The 21,765-nt window shown below is 42.2% G+C and overlaps 1 protein-coding gene across 1 annotated transcript in view; it reads left to right on the forward strand.

Annotated features, from left to right (window-relative positions):
* The first annotated feature begins 558 nt into the window (after positions 1-558).
* si (sucrase-isomaltase) overlaps positions 559-21,765 on the forward strand; it is a 72,299-nt gene continuing 51,092 nt past the window's right edge. The window contains exons 1-15 of the mRNA XM_030443023.1: positions 559-682; positions 2,366-2,460; positions 2,729-2,849; positions 4,805-4,914; positions 5,227-5,378; positions 8,561-8,732; positions 9,148-9,247; positions 9,848-9,960; positions 10,093-10,218; positions 12,274-12,405; positions 12,667-12,786; positions 16,068-16,181; positions 16,629-16,713; positions 18,613-18,730; positions 21,354-21,525. Of these exons, the coding sequence (XP_030298883.1) occupies positions 559-682; positions 2,366-2,460; positions 2,729-2,849; positions 4,805-4,914; positions 5,227-5,378; positions 8,561-8,732; positions 9,148-9,247; positions 9,848-9,960; positions 10,093-10,218; positions 12,274-12,405; positions 12,667-12,786; positions 16,068-16,181; positions 16,629-16,713; positions 18,613-18,730; positions 21,354-21,525 (1,854 nt within the window). The remainder of the gene's footprint in view (positions 683-2,365; positions 2,461-2,728; positions 2,850-4,804; positions 4,915-5,226; positions 5,379-8,560; positions 8,733-9,147; positions 9,248-9,847; positions 9,961-10,092; positions 10,219-12,273; positions 12,406-12,666; positions 12,787-16,067; positions 16,182-16,628; positions 16,714-18,612; positions 18,731-21,353; positions 21,526-21,765) is intronic.

A 21,765-nucleotide genomic window follows, 5' to 3' on the forward strand; every position in this document is an offset into this window, starting at 1 on the left:
TCTCTTTGCCCTCGCCTGCTCTTCACAGCACATTGACCAGGATGGCTATAAGCCTCTCATTCAACCAGACGCATACGCACACACACACACACACACACACATACAGACATTCACCTTGTTTTTGTCTCCAAGACTACATTGGAGTGAAGCCTAATTGCTTGAGTGATATGACGGGTGCCTTTGCAAAGACTAAACCTGGCCTGACGGGCAGTTTTGTCATCTCCTTGTTCCTCGTTTTTTCAAAGTTCTGTTTTCTCCTGCAAAGTTTTTGCAGAGTCCAAGGTTAATACAGTGAAAATATGTCAGGAATGTGTTTACTATATTGAAGTTGTTTTGCATGTTTTGTTTGTGTGTGTCTCTGTGTGTGTTTGTCCTGCCGATGGGCCTCATTAGGAAGGGAGGTTTGAGACCTTTGAGACCTTGCCTTTAGTAAACTTGGTGTCATTATTGAGTGTTAATGATGTTGGCCTTTGTAATCACTCTCTGCATGTCTGTGTGTGTGTATGTGTGTGTGTGTGTGTGTGTGTGTGTTTGTGTGTGCATCTGTATGTGTGTTAGATGGGGAAAAGGCGGTTCTCAGGGATGGAAGTGACCCTGATGGTCCTCTTCCTATTGATGGCTGTGACAACCGTCACTCTCATAGCGCTGTTTTTCACCAGAGAACCTGAGGCTAGTAAGGAAGGTAGGTGAACACGCTTGAACATACACAGTCATAAACTTAGAGACCACTCGTAAACATTGGCCCTAAACCTCCACTGTGACGCCCATGTATTTATGAAAGTGTAAGTCCTAGCTAGCCAGAAACATATCCATGAAACATGACTCCCTAGAGTTTGCTAGTAATGGTCAGCGATTAGTTCCAGTGTGTAAGCTAGCTAGCTACTTGTTATTTTAGTGATACCAACCGTATTCACTCCCAAAACGTCAAACACAGCAGACTAGTCAGTAACCATTCATCATAAGTACCCCTCTAGCAACAGTTCTGCAGCAAGGGAAGTCAGAGTCTGGTGGTGGATAGGGTGATTGGATTGGTCAAACGCAAGACTTTTCCGACAGAGTTTAACATTTGCATTCTGTTTCTGGCCAAGAGTCAAAAGTGATTTGTTTTTAAGTTATGTTTGTTAGTAATGTACATTACATAAGTTAAGAGACGTTTAACCCTAAGTATGGTCTTCTCCTAAACCTTCCCAAGTAGTTCTGTCGCCCAAACCTAACCAAACTGGAGTCGTTCGACATAAATAATAAAGATCCAAAAGTCATAAAATGTCATAATATGTAAACCATGCTTTGCCATGGAAGTCCAACCAGATATTGCATATTTTGTATTATTGCTAACTTCTCTGCAGAGCCTTTATGTACAAAATTGGCGCTACAGGGGTGGGTAGGGCATGATATTTTGAAGCTTAAACCAACTGACCAAGCTGCCGTTTGATGATTTTGGAATGACGGCATGTTGTCAAATGTCAGGAGTAATCAACCACATGCTCCAGGTAACTTGAGCCAATGCTACATTCTAGCATGGGTGCCTAGACTTGTTTTCGCTGGAACTGTGGTCCCTGGCCTAAGATTATAAAAATCTAGCTTTGATTTTGAGACCAAAGCTTATTCCAAAGATAGCGACACAATATATTCTTACATATTGTAGGTAATCATCAACAGACAACAAACCTATTTTAACATGTAACACGTTAGTGTTTAACTTTTATATTATGGATGTCACTGTGTTAAGAGTTAAGACAAGATAAAACTGACAGTTAGGTGCAGTTATGAAAGCTTTCAGGGCAGTCAGTAAACATGTTATCAACCTTGACACTTTGAAGCATGTCAGTCATTACAGTGACCTATGACACTGATTTATATGAGAAAGTACCTCTGATTGGCAGATGGTTGAAGTTGGTGAAGTTGTCCTTGCTGTTGGGTTGGGGTGCAGGGGGTTGGGCTATCACCAGGAGTCAAAGACAGATACTAGTCCACAGAGCAGATAGTAACTTTAACAGTTTTTATTGTTTAGGCCTTGCCTGGGGTCTGTGTACTGTTCGCTAATGAACCACTAGAAAAAACTTTTTCAGCCATAGTTCAAAAATAAGCTCTTAACTTTGTATAATTTCGAATCTGAAAAAATGTCCAGAGTTATATAGTCTTACAAGTCACCAATATGTAATTAAGTTACGTTTGTACTGTGTTCTGGTAATGACCATTATTCAGTTGACCCATCCACTCCACCTGCACAGAGAAGAAGTTGCTTCATAATAATATCACCTCACTTCCTCCTTTAGTTCTCAGCTCTTATGGGTATACAACTGAGTTGACTGATTATTTTATCATGGATGACTGCCATTGATTCATTTAAATAAACTTTTCACAGACCCGGGTATAACTCCTGAGGGATTTGTCCCTCAGTGTCCAAACATTCCTCTGTCTCATCGAGTAGACTGTTTCCCTGATGCCGGAGCCTCAAAGGTAGGATTCACTATCATTTCAAAGAATGCGTCTGTGTTTGTAGAGTCTTTTAGCAAAGACCTTAAACAAAATAGACATTAAGAAAAACCTGAAGATTCCATCACAAGTGACTTTACTGATGGCTAACAACTCATACAACTCAACTCTAAGCCTTAGTAATGTCAAAGCTGATATTTGATAGTTGATGATCATTTCGCGATACCAGGTTCTAAACATTTTGTAAACTAAGGTCATGTTGACAATAACATCAACTTTTCTATTGAAACAGCAACAATGTGAGCAGCGCGGATGTTGCTGGAATCCACTGGATGAGCGAAATGTTCCCTGGTGTTTCTTCCCAGTCAACCATGGATACACAGCGGAATCAGTGAACAAACCCAGGGCTAATGGTAAATGCCCCTCTCTCTGCTCTGCTCTCCCACACTGATGAAAATATGTGGCTTTCTACTTAGCTCATATTCCAATTGTAACTGCTCCACATTCCCCCGATCTGTCTGTCTGTCCTCCTCACATCATTTTTTTCCCTTTTCACTTGCTTTGCCTAAGGCATGGTTTTCTGTGAAATATGACATGGATGGCATATCAGAAAACATGATTGACTTTGCAGCTTGCAGGTTTTTCTATTTTCTGCTTGATTTCACTGCCTTTTATGAACTCGGTTATTCACAGGAAAGAACTATTGGACATTTAAAGTCTGATCTACAACATTTTCAGGCACTTTGTTGGAATGGCAAAGGACATTTTTATTTATTTTTTTAGGAAAAAAAACATCTTGGCAGTGGTTAAATTGAAAAATGGCAAATACTTAGATTGAGAACAAAAACAATCAATTCTCTTGGTCTGCCCAAGAAAAGCTTGATGTTATTTAACAGGGACTTTAACTGGTACATCTAAATTAAAGCGCCCCCTTCTTATATGAGTTTTTAACTGTCTTCAAATATTTTCACATGCATTGTGCCACGGCATTGCTCAAGGCTACTATGCAAATTACCCACATTTACCCTCGAGGCAACAGAGGACTCTGTAAGCTCTGTGAGCATATTGCACCCTTTGATCATACAGATAAATAAATAACCTGGGAATACATCTGTGCTTGATGGATTCCCATCCCAGTTCAGCCAATGCATTTCATGTGGCGTGCTCAAACTGAGGAGTTGCAGTTTGTTTTCATTGTTGAAGTTCACTCATCAATGTAGGGATTAGATCATTTTTGTGTTATGATTACAGGTTTTAATCTTTTAATGCACTTACGTTTCCCAAATAACTTATGCGGTTGGTGCACAGCTCATCCAACAATTAGAGCCTGGATACCAGCGAGGAACACTAAGATCATTAAGTAGACCACTGAGATTTATGGCCTCTTGAATAGGAATACAAAATATTGTCCAGAGATGTTTACACACGAGTATTAAGAATAGAAAGATATTCTTGGGGTCTTGTTGCCAACATAACATTGTCAAGCATCTAGCAGATATTCCAGGAAGGGCTGTAAGTATAGTCCCAACTACAACATGTCATTTTGACATGGATTCAACCGAAAGATCACATTTTGTAAATACATGTGCGGGGACCTACCTAAGTATGGCGATAAAATAGTGTTAATTTTAAAGGTTAAGTAGAAACTGTGTGGCCTGAATAAATATCAGTATACCCATTTAAAGGCTGATTGCCTGAAACTGTATTTCTTTTTATTTATTTCTTTTGTTGGAACCTTTTAAGAGAATACCAGTAAACGAAAATACTTTTAAGCAACACAAAAATTAAAAGAGAAAACACAAGAAAATAAATGTGTGTGTGCTTTTCATTTTACTTGCTCGTCCGGAACCTTTCATTTTCCTAAGGTGTTACTGACATTTAGAATACTTACCATTGTTTTTGGGGAATACAAGCAGAGCTTGTAGTGTATGAGTTAGTATTTCCACAGTGGAGGTGCAGCACTATAACTTTTTTGTTATTACTTCATGGTTACATATGCCTTTCATCATTTCCCGCCCTGAAATGATAGCATCACCAGTTAAGTAATCACGACACATGTTCAGTGAAAATTTAAAAAGTAGCCCAGTGGAATATTAAACGCATCAACAGCAAGACAAGGTTACAAATCCTCATTCTGAATTTGATGACAGCAACATGTTTCAAACAAGTTGCGAGTAACATAAGACTGAGAGTTGAGGAACTTTGCACAGGTAAACAGGTTCATTGGTTACGGGTGATGGGATCATGATTGGGTATGAAAGGGGCATCCTCAAAAGGCTCAGTAGTTCACAAGTAAGGATGTGGCAAGATTGAAATGTGATATGTTTAAAACTTTAAACATTAAAAAACGTTATCATGTGCTTTGCAGTAATGACAGCCACACTGAAGAGAATGGCCGCTCCCTCTTTATTTGGGGCAGATGTGACGGAGCTATCATTGCACGCAGAAATGCAGACGAACAAACGACTCCGATTTAAGGTACACACTGACAGACACCATCTCTTCTTCCTTCTCTCTCTGTTAAACATCTTGTTTTGCTCGCACACATACACACACACACGCACACACAGACATGCTCACACATATACATCTTTGACAGCAACGGAGGAAATAGTGAGATAAATCCAGTCCAGTCAAATTAATTTCAAAAGCACCTGTTATCAAAGCCTGTTTAACACGAAAAGCTGTGTGGAACAAAAGAGGAACAAAAACAAACGTTACTCACAACAAAGTAGGAACATGACCGTGAGATATGAGGCCACGCTCACGCTGCCTGTTTCCTCTCCTCAGATCTCCGATGCCCACAAGCAGAGGTTCGAGGTCCCCCATGAGCACATCGCCGGCCTCAACAGTGACCCATCCGGCAACATCGGTGATGTTCTGGAGATAACAAACAAACCCTTCGGCCTCACTGTGATCAGGAAGGAGACCAAAAAAGTCCTGTGAGTGCTCACCATGCGTCTCTGTGCTCATCGCACATTTGGTTGTGTTGGATGGGGTTGTCATGAGAACAACGGTATGACACTGTTTGCTATGTATAACCCCACATAATAACATTCAGGCATGTACTGTGTGTTTAATACATGTTGTGTTACAGTACATACAGTATATTGTAAAGGTAGGGAACATCTAGGATAAGGGTTAGGACATGGTTAGGTTTAGGATGGCTGGTGCTAGGAGAAGGTTAGCGCTAGGAGCATTAGAGCTGGGTTTAGGAGGGTTAACATAAGGACACGGTAAGGACAGGGAGAGGGTTAAGGTTCGGATATGGCTACACCTGTGGAGAGAGAGGAGAGCATTACTTGGCTGAAACAGTTTTTGTTGCAGGAGATTGTTATGGTGAATATTATTACGATGATACTGAGAGATATCTTCACAGTAGATTGCTTGGATGTAATTCTAGAGGCAAAAGACAGTAAGTGCCACAGAGCCAGAAAATATTACCAGACAGACTGAGCTGCTGGAGATTTGATTGTGTATCACACCTCTTGCTGCTCTCCCAGTTGTTATTCACAGTCCTCTCACGGTCACCCTATGGAATTGAGAATTGACACTTGTCAATGGATTAATTAATTAATTGTTTCTTTGCATCTCAATTGATAAAATGATGTCAGAAAGCCTCCGCGGTGAACCACATGATCTCTTTACCATGCATTATTCCCACACGATGACCGCCCCGTGTTTGCTTTCCACAGCAACATGTAATTATGTTCATGTCAGTCTAAGCCACTTGGTGAGCCCTGGGTGACCTCGCTGTGATTGATTACCTCTCAGAACGGCGTGCCCACACAGCTCACACGCTTCGTATCAAACACAAAAAGGCATTAAGGCATTATTAGCGTTAATGCTTTATAAAGTATGGCACTTCATGATGAATAAGGCTTGTGAGGGCACACAGCTTCTGAGGATGAAATGCGCATATCATAACCACAGCTTCACACACCAATTCTGCTGTGAATCAAAGCTGATTGTCATTTATGGCGAATGGCAAATTCCACAGCAAGATAGCTATTGATCTTAAATCTAGGTGGCTCACATGGAAAGGGAAAGCAAAAGCTTCTCTCTTGAATTGAGATTTTAATACCATCCACGTATGAAGAGATATTTACCATGAACAATACCTTCCTTCCATGTATTCTAGTTCTTTGTGTTCAGGGAAGAATTATCCCTTCATTGTGAAATGTCCTTATATCACGTGTCAACCTTTGGCTCATCTCACTCACTTGTATTGCTCGTTGTCAGTCGAGCAGTATTGTCTTTCTCAACACTGAGCATGACCTTCAACCACAAGCAGATTAGCAGCTATTTAGTAATCAAATTGCTCAAGCTTTCATTTGCTCTCGTAAATGTCTTTATGAGGCCTTTTGTTATGTGAATTGCCATTATCACTCAGTGTGGTGCAAATTCATATAATAGGTCAGACTTTTGGTTTTCAAGACCTTTTTCCCTTTTGTTAAGTTTATACTTATTAATTCAGAAGATGATATTCCTCCTCTCTCAATTATACTCCTCGTAACTTTTTGAGGAAGGGACAGCCGATCACTTAGATTTGGAGGTCAGTGCAACAGTTGCAGGAATACAAAAAACCCCATACTGACATCCTCATCACCTAATTAAATGTGAACATTTTAAGAATATTTTCGAATACAGTTCGAATACATTAATGTTATGAGTAGGTCACATGTAGTAAAAGTGCATGAAGAAAGAATCTTGTCAGATCCATATTCCAATCATTTAGGAGGCAAATTATCACCAATGTGACTGCTAACTGCTGCTAATGGTAGCTGTGATTAGCGAGTTAACTCAGTTAGCCGTGAAGCTAGCAATATAGAATGGGAGTTCAGAGCAGGTTTAATAGATAACACTAAAATAACAGCTAAACGCATATGATGTCTCAAGACTTTAAACACCATGCTTGTGGTTCGATAGCTTCATCGTAAGTGGTTTAAGATGGCCTTTCCTTGTTTGGACTCTTTTACAGGGAGCAGTGTGAGTCAGAAACCAAATCTTAAAGTAGAACATTTGTTGTCACGTGGTACGATAATCTGACTGTCTGAAGTCGCAATAATGCGTTCACTTTTTTTAATAACTATTTGATGATCACATAAGCATCTGCTGGTACTGATGTTCGTGTGATCTGTTGGTATTAGCTCCGCGACCACAGGACTTTTGGAACAGGATGACCCAGGGCTAGCTGGTTAGCATGCTAACATCCGGAAATGTATTGCATTATATTATTGTTACATGTTGTATTGTTTTCAACAAAAATTCTTACATATTACACCTTCAAATTAAGTATGGAGGTTGACTCCGAGTTTGTTTCAAGTGTCTTAATTTAACAGGTGTAATAACGCTAGAATAACAGCTAAATGCATATGATTGTCAAGACATTCTCTTGGGCTGTTGTTGGCAAGGGCAATAAATACATTCTCTTTTTTTAATGACTATTTGATGATCACGCAAGCAGCGATCAACCACTACAAAGTCGAGTGATAACAAGGCTTATATGTTCACTTTGCATGCCATAAAAATTGCACCAGGCCATCATTCGGTGTTTATAGGTGTAATTTCCTGAGTTATCCAACGTTTATTTGCTAGATAAAGAGTGTGATTGTGTGCACGTGCCGCTTTGACCTGCCCGGCTGTGTGTGGGCGCTTCTCCCCTCTCGACAAAAGCTATTCATTATCAATTACTGCATTTAAAGCCTTCACTTTGTATGTCATCTCTATACTGTAGCTTTGTTTTGGCGGCTGTGTACAGATGGAGCAGGCTTGGTATTTCAACTACCAGTGTACGTTTTGTTTTGAAGGCAAGAGAAATGCTACCCAGAGGGCTCATTAGCGCCTGATGGGTTGGTCTGTCTTCTCCCTGTTTTTTTGCTTCCTGCAACTCAACTCCTCCACACGTCCTTGTCTCGTTCCTGCTCCCCTCATCACGCCGCATCTCACTCACACTTTCCCTCTTACTTCTTTGTCTCTCACATTTCTCCCTCTCTCTTTTTTTTCCCACCTCCCTTTGCTCTTTCTCACATCAGCCTGTTCTCACATACCAGTGGGTGACCTGTTGTTTTTCTTTGTTTTTTTTTGTCTCCTGTTCTTCTTCTTCTTCTTACAATACATTCAGGTTCGACACTACAATGGCTCCACTGGTGTTCTCGGACCAGTACTTACAGCTGTCTGCTAAGCTTCCATCCCATAATATTTATGGTCTGGGAGAGCATGTGCATCAGAATTATCGCCTTGACACAAACTGGAGAACCTGGCCCATCTTCACCAGGGATGCTTTCCCTAACGGGGTGAGGAATACAAGGACACACAGCAGTTGGTTTAAGAAACACTCATGCACATGTACACAGCGTGACTGCGTCTATGTCAATGCCTATAACGTAATGGGTTTTTTTGGGGTTTTTTTCCTTTGGTTACTGATATACGAAACATATTGTGTGCTCCAAGGCTTACACTTGACATGTCTAGCTAGGGTGTGTTGTGTTTGTGCGTGTGTATAAGCAGCATGTTTACATGTATTCCCAACATGTGTATTCTCATTCCCAAAGGGCTTATAATTGAACGCCTCGTAAGCTGATTAGGCGGTGGAGTCCCCCCCCCCCTGCTTCAATAAGTCTCCTACAACCCCTCCTGCTCCCTCACACCTCTCTTCCCTATACATGTCCATTCATCCTCTGACATCTGCCGTGTCTTTCCTCCCCGCAGGGAACCCACAACCTCTATGGACATTACCCCTTCTTCCTCTGTCTGGAAGATGAGAGCGGAAAGTCGTTCGGGGTCTTTCTCATGAACAGCAACGCTATGGGTAAAGATAAAACGCCTGCACTCAAAGGACAACATGCTGGCTCATAGGAGCACACAGACGCATGAACGTGCAGAAAGTGATGAAAGCACATGTAGAGAGACACATTTTGCAAAGATGGTGCATGTGCGTACACGCGCTTCCAAAACAGTATGAAAAACAATATCAAAAACGGTTCAAGGGCACATGAACCATCAGTTATGCTTCATCCTCCTAACACAAATGGATGTATTGTTGCCTCAATCAAAAAATTGTGCTGACAATTCAAAGAGAATATTGCATAGCTGTTTTATTCTATGAAGGAGATGACTGAAAGCAAAGGGAGTGCCTGCTGACATGTTCCTTTTGTTCATGTCGATAGTCTCCTATATAAAAGCTTTCTCTTTTTTTGCTACTCTTAGATTGTCTTTACTGATATGAAGATGATCTTTGTTGAACCGGGAGTCCTCACAACAATAAAATATATATTCTTTTTTTTAAAGATGAAAAAAAAAACCTCAATATAGAGAAGTTGCTGGTTCACAATTGTGAGAGAGGGCATTTTAGGGTTATGATTTGTATTAGGTTTGCAGTATTTCCATCTCTGGTGTCTTTGTTTTTCAGAGGTGGTTTTGCAGCCCGCTCCTGCTGTGACCTACAGAACAATTGGAGGAGTCCTTGACTTCTACATTCTCTTTGGAGACACTCCAGAACAAGTGGTGCAGGAGTTCCTGGAGGTGAGGCACAAAAACTGTATAAAGCAATATCCAGGGAGTGTTTTTTCTGGGCAAGTCTGTTGCGCAGAAGTGGTTTGTGAGTTGCCTTGGCAGAGTAATTGTATTAACAATATGTCCAATTGTGTTGTCCAGCTCATTGGCAGGCCTGTCATTCCTCCCTACTGGTCACTGGGTTTCCAGCTTTCTCGATGGAACTATGGCAGCCTGGCTGAGGTCAAGGCAACGGTGGAGAGGAACCGTGCCACAAACATGCCATATGTAAGATCCTGTCTTTCCTGTATCTGTTTAATCATTTTAGGCAATCTGTTTGTATTAGAGCATTATCTAGAATTACAATGAAGGCCACTACTTGCTTTGGATATGTGTTCATATACTTATGACGAAATGTAAAATAAGTTTGTAAATAAGTTGTTAATCTCATGCATAGAAATTAAGGTGACATTTTCTTTGCACTGCATTCATTATCACAATAAAAATGCACAAGAACCTCATATCAGGCTAGATGTAAGGTGCCGATCACAAAGCACCAGTATCTGATATGTTGGGAATGAGACTCAAAAATCAATTTTCTTTACAGAGTGTACCTTTGAGCAAGACATGCAAATTGGGGATAAAACAGAAGTAGGTCTTTGAATTTGAACACGGATATCAACGTGAGAGACATTTGAAGCAGGTCGCAGGGTTCTTCTTTCAGACAACATTTGCACTTCAAAGACCAAACTCTCCGAAATCATGTTATGACGATGCATGCATGCGCTGCCACCACGGGTGCATCGCTTTTTGGGGGGGGGATATGGGAAGTGAAGGAAATCGATGCCTCACCTTGTGCACCCCTTGTTAAAGTCGAACCACTCATGCACTTCTGTGTGGGTCCAGAGGCAAGAGCCTTAACCACTACACTATCTGCGAAGACGTGATATGGAGGTTGAAGCAGGAGTCGGACGGACAGTCAGAGTGATAGCGATGGCCTTTAGTTTAGACGGGGTAATCCAGCTTTCTGTCAAATAATGGAGAGTCTGCTGGGCTCCAAAGGTTCAATCCCGGGACAACTATTTTTCAAGCATCACTGAATGTTAGCGCTGATCAAAGATCAATCGACCGCGTTCCTTTCATTATCTCATTCATCCTGATCTGAATGTTAAAATTACTCCAACACCTCTTCCCTTCTGAGACACTTGATAAATACCAGTTCTGGTTGACATTTTCTTGGGAATGTGCCTCGCTGCTTATCTTCTCCCGGGCCGGCGACTAGTAACTATAAAAAAGTCCTTTCCACATAAAGGCTGCCGATGTTTGATGTACTTTCTATTCCTTAATTACAAAGGGAAACTACCTCATATCGGTATTTACATGTCCACAGAAAAACACTTCAACTGTATCACAACTCGGCGATGGCTACACCAATCAAGGACACGGTTTGAACTTGCCTTATTTAAAGATCATCACTCTGATAATCGCCAATCCTTCTTTCATATCCAAAGACATTAGGATGCAGCTGCTTCCTCTCCTGCTGTACTCAGGGACATATTTGATAACCATTAGATAGACCACAGAGGGCATTATCACATTCTCCCTAATATGTCTGGAGCTGATTACCATTAGAGGAAAGGATCTGGCAGAGCCTTCCAAACCATCTGCTGTATCGACATGAAGTAGATTTTGGCAGACAACAGGCAGACAGCAAGAGCAAGCATAAAGTCGCACCCGGATGGAAAAAAAAATAAAATAGAGGAATGTGTTAAAATTCCCATCGTCCTCCCAAGGTTTAGCAGCACATTAGCCAAGTTGTTTGCACTCACATCAGCATCTCCAAATGTCCGGCAAAGGCAGACCAACAGACGAGCTAGCAGTTAGCTTGTTTATCTCACAGCGAGCTTCACAGTGCATATGCCTAACAGTGTATTTAATAGCCACGCTGAGATGAGAATACACTGTGTTAGGAGGATACATGATGAAGATACTGAACTTTGAGCAGATGTGTCCAAGTCAGGCATAGAGGTGGAAGCATGAGTGGGTACATATAAGAGCTATTAAGAGTTGTGTTTAAATGTATTACATTAATGCAAGATGCAGGTGCGGTGTTAATACATGGAGGCCGTGCCAGCATTTCAGCGTTTCCAATTTAGCTTTGAATATGTGATGATGTCTAATCCGTTTGAAGTAAACTCGTCCAGGTATTCGTGTAACGTATTGTTTTCCAAAAGACGATCTCCATGCAAAACTAGCAAACAGATTTTTTTGGTGTTGTTGTTTTGTTTTGGTTTTCCTGAGGTGCCCATATAATAAGCTTTTCTTCTTCCTTTTTCAATGCAGGACATTCAGTACACCGACATCGACTACATGGAGGATAAGAAAGATTTCACTTACGACAAAGTCAAGTTCAGCGAGCTGCCTCAGTTTGCCGACTACCTTCACGAGAAGGGACAAAAATACATCCTGATCCTGGTAGGAAGGTCTTGGTTGTGAATGAAGCAGTTATTGTATTTGACTCATTAATGACAAATCTGACCTTTAAACATCAACTCCATTAAACTTACATTTTTTGATCCTGTTTTAATTGTTTTATAGTTATAGTTATACTTTTGATTCAGCTACACCAACAAGCAGTAAAATGATGTTATTAAAGCAATTGTCATGCTATGTAGTTTGCAGTACAAGCACCTGAAGATGTTCAGTGTTCTTATGAGCACATACCTTTGTCCCCAGGATCCTGCAGTAGCCACCAGCAAGAGGGTAGGGAACACTCCATACGAAGCCTATGACCGCGGGACTGCGCAGAAGGCCTGGGTGTTTCAGTCAGATGGAAAAACTCCTCTACTAGGAGAGGTGAGCTGCATTCCGCCTCTTAATTACATACTTAAGATTATGATTTCCCCCCTTCCAGACAATAATGCTTGTTTGAAACGAAGCGTTCATCTTACTCACATCTAATGCCTGCATCTTGAGTAAACGGCTTGTTACGGTGATATTCAGGTTTTGACGTTGCCCTGCATGCCTTGAAGATGCAAAATGTAAGAACTGGTCACCAAATCAGAGGGCAGCGTATGACCAGAGTAACATGCGAACTGCCGCTAATTGTAGCAGCTGTTAGCTAGTTAGCTCAGTTAGCTGTGCAGCTAGTAGTCGGGATTGGGAGCTATGGGAACTGGGTGAGTCTTGGTGTTTCGTAACACAGAAGCTTTGGACCAGGGGAGGGCTGGGCTAGCTGGTATGCATGCAAACTTCAGTAGATATCTCTGAAACACAGTACATATACGTCATAGAGACAAAACTGCCATTGTCAAATTTTTTAACATTCTATTGATTTTTCTTTTTTTATGTTTTCAACTAAAATTCTTACAAATTGCACCTTTAATGTTACAGGATGAAAAAAAACACATGTGAAGTGTAAAAAGAGCTGTGAGTCATGATTTAAACAAACTTACTGTGGCATGATTATTGCCAGGTGCACCAAGTCTGGCATCTCAAACTGTGAAAACTGCTGGGAATTTTTTGCCGGGTTTAGTTCCAAATAATTTGCTTAACAAAACATATTCAATCAGCTACACCCAAATAGGAGTCTTTCGCCAGCTTGTGCCAAAACTCGCTCTGGGATGAGTCAAGCCAAGAATATTATGGAAAAACGGCTCAACAATTACGCTAAATCTTCCTAATACGTCGGGTGACATTTTTAACATTAACAACTATTCTGTGTATGGGAATTACAATTACACCTCTATGTTAGTTATGCTGACACTCCAGACTCTATACAATAAAACCGTAACCAAAGCCTACATTCCACTTTATATTAGTTTTAAAGTGTTTTAATAGTAGGTTTTTTAATAGTAAGTGTTTTGAGGCACTTGTCTGGCACTGAGCAAGGTCAAAGTTCTAGCTTTTGGCATTAATTTAGGAACATTAAAATGTGGGCGTGATACTTGCCGAGCATGTATATAGGACGCTGTCCATTCCACAACTCAGAAATTTAACTGCGATGAAGTTTCCACAGCGCACTTTGCCATCGAGTGATCGAGCCTTTGCATTATGCAATATATCAGGCTACACAAGCATAAATATATGCATTTGCTGTGAGCGCGCTAGTGTATGTGTGACCACCTCTCCGCAGTCTCCATCAATCCATAATACTCCCTAATGGAAGTTCAAGCCTCCGGTATGTTATTTTTGATCCTTTTCCCCACAGAGCATGTGTTTAAAAAGCCCCCACACCCCCTGCGGAGAGGGCTTGGGGTGGGGGGTAAAAGTCTGTTGCTCCCTTTGCTTTTATAGGTTTGCTTTTGATTATGCACACGATTAGGCCCAGTCCCTCGGCTAATCGCTTTTTCATGATGTTTATAACAGGTCAAACATATGCATTGATTCCGCATTAGTGTTTAATCTTAAAATGTTCTGCATCGCCGCATCACAGATTAAGTGTGCAAGTGTGTGTGTGTGTGTGTGTGTTTGTGTCTGTGTGTGTGTGTGTGAATAGAAGAGGCGCCGATAAAGGCGGCATGCATGCGTGTTCATCTCTGTGTATCCATTTTCTCCAAATGAGAGCGCTATTCTTGGTTGTTTGTGCCTGATGTCTGCGCACGCATGTGTGTGATTATAATTGATTCTACTTTATTTCCATATGAATGTATGTGTCCTGGTTATGAAAACAGTGGGGTCCAATGCGGAACAACCTTTGCGGTAGTTGTTTCAGTGATAAAGGAGATACGGCGGTGGGGCTGGTATTTATTTTTGCTTTTAAGACGGCTAATTGCTCGCAAAGATAAGGATAAAAGCTTTTTCCTGGTGGCCCATATGTTTTCGGAGTGGGAGCAAAATCATAGCGAGGCCTCACTCGTATGGTTGAAAGTTTACCTTCAGAGTACAGAGGCTGGGAGGGGGGTTCACAAAGCAGAGGGGAGAGAGGGAAGACTCTCTATGCGGGTTTAAAGGTAGGAATGACAGACAGAAACATGGGAAGACGGAAAGGCAGGTGCAGGCAGACAGACTGACACAAATAATAGATTAGAGGGTAATGTACAGGGAGACAGACTGGCTGTCTTTCTGAGCTGTAGAGTGACAAGGAGGTAGCCTACAGAGGAAGTCAGCCCTCAGTGAGAGACAAGAGACAAAAAGATAGATTATCTCATAAAAAAAAAGAAAAAAGCGGGGGGGGGACAGACGAGACAGAGGGTAGAAAAGGCGCTTTGAAGCGCAGGCAGGCAGCAGGCAGCAGGACGGATAGAGACAGGTAGAGAAACAGATAGACAGGCAGGTAATGACAGAGATAGGCAGGCTGACAGACAGGAGAGCATCAAAACAGACAAACAGACGTAAGATAGAATGAGACACGCAGCTACAAATGCCAGCAGATTTGTCAAGCATCAGTTATTAGTAAGCAAGCGGGAGCCGTCAGAGAGACAAAAATCTAAAAAAAGGAGGGAATAAATGACTGTAAAGCCAAAGATGGCAACCGCAAGCGACTATCAATAAGCCCTGACCTTGGAGTTCTGACCACCCGCCAAAAACATCTGCCTATAAATCCATATTGGTGTATGTGTGTGTGTACGCGCGTGGGCACGTGAGTGTCCGCGAGCGTGATTCATGTCTTTGATTCAAGCCGGCGCAGTAAAGTTATTGGCAGTGGAAGTAAAAAAAAAAAAGGTAAAGGATAGCTAGCGCGGAGCAACCTTGAGATTTAATATCTACTATGCTCTACAGAAGGGTTCACACACAAAAATGCACACACACACACACACACACACAGAAAAATCTCCTTTCTCTGCGGATTAATCATTTTTCTCAATACACGTCATTAAGGACGACTTCTAACACACAGTCACGTCTAGAGATTTCTATTGCATTATCGATTTCTCCTCTCCTCCGCTCCCCTCCTCAACTTGTCTGTCTCTCCATCCTCCCTCTTCCCCTCCGCCATCTCTCCCCCATCAATCCCGCCCCCTCCCTTACTTCATCTTCTGCGCTTCTGTTCTCCTTCCTTTGCCGTTTCCCCGTGCCAAGTTACGGGCGGAAATGTAGACGGAAATAAAAAGGATAAAAAAATAACAACCTAATTCCAGAGCTATTAAGATGTGCTTAAGGAAACACACAGATCACATATTCTCTTCTTCTCTTAGGTGTGGCCAGGAGAGACTGTTTTCCCAGACTACACCAGCCAGGCCTGCATCGACTGGTGGGTCGATGAGTACGAGCGCTTCTACAGGGAGATCAAACACGACGCCCTCTGGATTGTAAGTCAGTTATCAGACACGTACAATGAAGGTGTGCGCTCGCCGATTAGCCGCACGCTAACCGAAAAACCCCAAAGCTGGCACCAATCCGCAGGCAATTACACACGAGCAGGGCCAAGGGCCGGTTTACATTTTTGTTTTGTAATTTTTCGGTGGCAATTACTTCACTGTGGGTTGAACACCGAGGCCAATAAAGACCACCAAACGCAAGCTTGAATTCTTATTACACCATTAATGATTCCTCAGCTAAGAGTTTGGATTCAGCTCAGTCATTACTCTGGCTTACTCTAGTCTAGAGAAAAAAGAAATGTGTTGGATGTGAATCGATGTTTTAGCACTTCAGCAGGTAAATCCTGGATTCACAACAGTTATAATAACTGCAATAATTACTTTGGTTTAAACATACAGTCGTGTTTTACCGACCAATGTTCTCTTGAACACTTGCAGGACATGAACGAGGTGGCTAATTTCAAGAAGGGTTCCATTAATGGCTGCGCTGACAACAACCTCAACTACCCTCCCTACACTCCAAGTAAGACACTTAATGTGCCACATGTTCTACCTGCACAATTAAATTCTGATGTATATGATTTACAAACTGCACATCTGTTTACTTCATGTCGACTGTAGTTAGCTTCTAACTCAAAGCTGTAGCTAGTTGTATTACTTACTTCACTACTGTGAGTAGTATTTTTTTGTCATGTTTTAAATCATTTTGATAATCTCCTTGATGTCTTATATAACCGTTAACTAACACCAGTGCAGCACCAGTGCTAGCCTGAACCTTAGCTAACGTTAGGTCACTTTGGCTGTTTTTTACACTCTTTGCCTGTAAAAGCTGCAAAAACCTGAAGTGGTTGACATATTCTGTGTTGCGAACGTGAGCGGGAAAGCTCCGACCTCATGGCTCATAAACTTGAAGGTGCTTTTTTAATTTACATTTGGTAGCCAGCTAGGCTAGCTGACTGGCTAACCCCACTGGTGACAGGATTATCGCACGATCAAAAATGCTTAAAAGCTTAATGTGAAGGGTGAATTTACTTCATGATGAAAAAGCAATGCGATTACTGAGGTTGGAGATGAAGTTAACGTTACTGTAGAGTTGACAGTGGCGTCCTGGAGATGAAAATCCCATTTTGCTATGTATGATATCCACCTTGTTTTGAAGGGGATTGCCATTTAATAATCTGTAGCGCTTTACACGTATCAATCACACATGTATTTTCTGCAGCATGTTAAAGGATGCGACTTTATGCATGTTTCTTCGAGTGCCTCGTTTCACTGCCTCTCCTTTAGGCTAATGTAGCAGCTAAAGTTAGTGGTAGTTCAGAAGTCCGGCGTCTGCTAACGTAAACAACACAGAAGTTCCACCGAACCCCTTTAAGAAAAACCTGTTTTATTCACGATGTAATGGAGAAATACTATACTTCCAATGATACTAAACTGTTGCATCGATGCCTTTGATTGGTGGAACTTGCCATTTTGGAAATGTCTACCAAACCCACAAAAGTAATATTGGCTGGCCATTTTCTGCTACCACGATAGGATCTTTTTTTGGAGATGCCATTTGTGTTTGTAAGTTGAGAGTCCGGTGGTCTTTGAATGAGTATGTACACCGCCTTTTTTTCATTTTTTTTTTTTTTTTTACCGTGAATCAAATAGTTTACAGTCACATTTCATTTCAGAGTTGGTTTGCTAGATTCAAGGCTTAAAAGCCTTTATATGAGGAATTTCTGAAACGTCAGTGCAGTGAATGAACGGGAAATTCACATCCAGGGCCATTGGAGCCACTGAAAACGTGGGTGGGTTTTAATGCAGTTTAAATGTTCCATGAGAAAAATGGCCGAATCTCAAAACTTTGTCATAGCAAACGACCACTGGAAGTTTGCCCTTGCTTACAGAAAAGAAATCTACAGTTTATGAGAACAAAGTACTCTGAGGTTACCAGTCTATGAAGAAATAAAAGGATGTCATATAGGCTTGCAGCTTGTGGCCCAAATGCTCTGCCCAAGTTGATAAATTCGCCACAATAGCTCATAAAGTAAGTTCAGGTCCAGAGGAAAACTCATCTAGAGTAGTGGGTCCCCGGTGAGGAATTTTGAAAATGACTCTTCTGCCACGTCTTTTATTCCAACTGTGTCCCAGACAGGATGATCATAACTGGAAAAGGCATGCTCCCCTGATGCTACCTTTTTATTGCACTCCTCCTTAGTCATCCTCTTCCTCCATTGCTCTTTCTGTCTCTCATTTCCTCATTGGTCCCACTTCCTATTGCAGTATATATCAAAGTCTCTCTCGTTCTGTCTGTCCCCCTCCCCCCTTTTTTTTTTTTTGTCCCGTCACTGCAACTTATATTTTATATTCACTCCATGCCTCCTCTAACCTTACCCACCACATCTTTTTGTCTCCTTCATCTTCCCTCTCCCCCTAGGGGTTCTGGACGAGGTGCTGTACAGTAAGACTCTGTGTATGGATGCCAAGCAGGCCTGGGGGAACCACTATGATGTCCACAGTCTGTATGGCTACTCGATGGTGCTGGCTACTGAACAGTGAGTGCATTCACAATTAATCATAGAGTTTGTCCAACTTGTGCTGTAGAGGCCAACTTGCTGCACCCACCCCCCCTTCAGAGCAACGAGCCAGTGGCAGACTCGAAACGCACCAATGTCAAAACAGTGTAACGAGCAGAATTTTTTAGAATCAAGTGTTGTTGAAACAGATGAAAAAACAGCCTCAGACCAGAAATAAATAAAGCTGAGGAATCTGTCAGTTCAGAGCAGCGCAGTGACTCACGCCCGCGGCTAAATCATAGCCTGTGACTCTTGCAGACCATTTGCAAGTCGGATCCCACAAGATAAGTGCAGAAATATGCTTTAATGAGCCCAGCTCCCATGGCGAGTGAATGAATTCCTCATCTGGGGTGGCGCTGAAACAGTTTAAGGGTCCATTACTTACACAAACCTACAGAGAGGCATCAAGGTGAGCATGGGATATGGTCATTGAGATATTGAAATTGATGAATCATTAAGGAGGTTAAAGTTTATTTTTACCTGCTTTATGTTTTATTTATTGATAATTAAGCAGGACACTCTCACCAGTCGAATGCACATGCTCACTTGTGTGTAAAAGTATTTGGGCTATTATACCTGTAAACCCTTTCAGTCCGTGCATAATGCCATGTACATCATGCGTGCAGGTGGCACACCGGTTTTTGTATAATGCTATATTCAAGTGATGCTAATGGATGTAAAGCCTATTAAAGGATAACTTTGATGCACAATTACCCGCAGGGATTACATTGCAGACCATTGCGCAGCTGCTGGTTGCAGCAGTCACGCTCAAAACGGGACTGGTTTCAAACACTGTTGTCCTCATTTGTCCCTTAAACACCAAAGGATTGGGAAAAAAATTGATGAAAGGCGATGAAAAAGACCCCACCAAAGTTAGCCTTTAATTTCACATAAAACACGCTACATAAAGTTTATTTTGCCTCTGCAAATGTGCTTGGGTACTGCACGGAGACAAACGATGACATTGTGAGTGAGTTGGGACAAAATTGCAAACAAGCCCAGGGCCATCTGAGGAGAGAGCAGCAGAGGAGTTTCAGGGCGCATCTGTAGTAACCATAGTCAGTTAAGTAAATTCTTGGAGGTCTGGTACATGAGCAAGAGCAGCGCAGCAACGTAAATTCCCGCTTAAATGCCAGGGATATGAAAGCCGCAGTCACATGCACCGTAGTGCAGGGATTTTTCTACAGCCTCAATGCCCTCAGCAAGTCATTTACAAACAGGGCTAACGTTGGCGTCGGTTGCAGAATTTTAATATGCACTAATGGTGATGGTATGGGAAATTGCATCAATTAGAAAGCAGCACACACCTGCACTAATGGCTTTTTCGGCTGACGCGAAGCAACACCCCACAGTACTAAAAACAAATGCAATGCACAGGATGTAAGGATGCATCATATGTTGAGGTTTAATGTCAGAAAGTAGCATAAACTGAGAGAACATTCGACTTTCAGCAACACCTTACACTATATATTTCACATCAGTATTGCAAGGGCTACTCCAGCTTTGTTTTCCCCTCATTGGGATATTTCATGCCGATTTATCACTTCGATGTGCTTTCAGATGGCAATAAATATCGCTGCGTTTGAATGAAATGCCACAGTAACCTTTTCAGGTGTTTTCCCTCGAATGTAGCCACGGCATTGCCTAATACAGTGTCTGCAGAGGCAAGAGAGGAGATTCGCTCAGATTGGCACAGCATTCCCGCTGCATCTTTACTATTATTCCTTTACTATATTCAAGTGGCATGTTTAAAGGCGACGACACTTGGCTGCATGGCATCCCTACGATCAGCTCAGACGTATACGTGGAAAAATCAATATTAAGGAAGGTTTCATTGCCGGGGCTTTCTGCTGCTCCTCTTTCAGCAGTGAAATGCCCGTCAGATGTTTTCCGTCAGTATCTGTCACTGAGGCCCTGCTGCTGATTGAAGGAAACATACTGCAGACTAAATGCGTCTTGGCTCACTTATAGCACTTTGTGGTGCAGCGTTCCCCATGTATAGTACATGCAGGTGCACAAAGGCAGACTAAATGTATTTGCAAGGGAACGCACCACACACTCGCCGGCACATGCGTATGCACTGGAGACCGTGAAATACCAGCCCGTTGATTAGTGGACTTTGCTGACTCACTCCCTTGGTATTAAAGGCTAGTGCCTCTTTCTTTTGTCTCCTTTCTCACTCCCTCCTTCTCCCCCCCCCCCCCTCCCCTCTGTCCACTAATTAAAATGTATTATTGGCAGGAGACACATTTCGTAAACATCATCAGGCTTTGGTATTGTCATGGAAATCGATGGCGCTTCGATTTTCCTCATCAAACAGAATAATAAAGTACAATAGAGGGAAGGGAAAAAAGTACTACTAGTTCTGGCTTTGTCCCCGTCTAATAGCCCTCCAATCCCGCTCTTCCCTGTGAGCATGCATGTGTGTGTGTGTGTGTGTGTGTGTGTGTGGTGTCTGTTTCTCCCTTGTGCTGTTCCCTCTCTCTGTCCCTGTGTCCTTTTTATCTTAACGACCTCTCTCTCTCTCTCTCTCTCTCTGTCTCTCTGTCTCTCTCCCTCTCCCTTGTTCTGCCTCTCTCCTCTCTCCCCATCCATGCCACAGCGCTCTGCAGCGGGTGTTTGGAGAGAACCGTACCCTGATGTTGACCCGCTCCTCCTTCCCAGGTGTGGGAAAATATTCGGGTCACTGGCTGGGGGACAATGGTGCCAACTGGAATGACATAAAATGGGCCATCCCTGGCATGCTGGAGTTCGGACTCTTCGGCGTCCCCTATGTGAGTTGCAGGCCCAAGTACTGTTCACGTTATGCTTGCTTGTCACGTTAAGCGAGGGGGGGTGTGCTACCTGGCTGCCACGATGGTGCTTACCATGACTGTGCTTTTTTTTTTTATTATTTGGGCTATAGAGATTAAAAGATCACATCATAAAATTCAGTGTTGGCATTTTAATTTGGACCTCATTTAAAGTCTATGCATGTGTGCAGATGAGTGTAAATTTGCAGATCTGTGCTCTCG

The sequence above is a fragment of the Sparus aurata genome, chromosome 2, assembly GCF_900880675.1.
Source record: "Sparus aurata chromosome 2, fSpaAur1.1, whole genome shotgun sequence".
Classification (NCBI taxonomy): domain Eukaryota; kingdom Metazoa; phylum Chordata; class Actinopteri; order Spariformes; family Sparidae; genus Sparus; species Sparus aurata.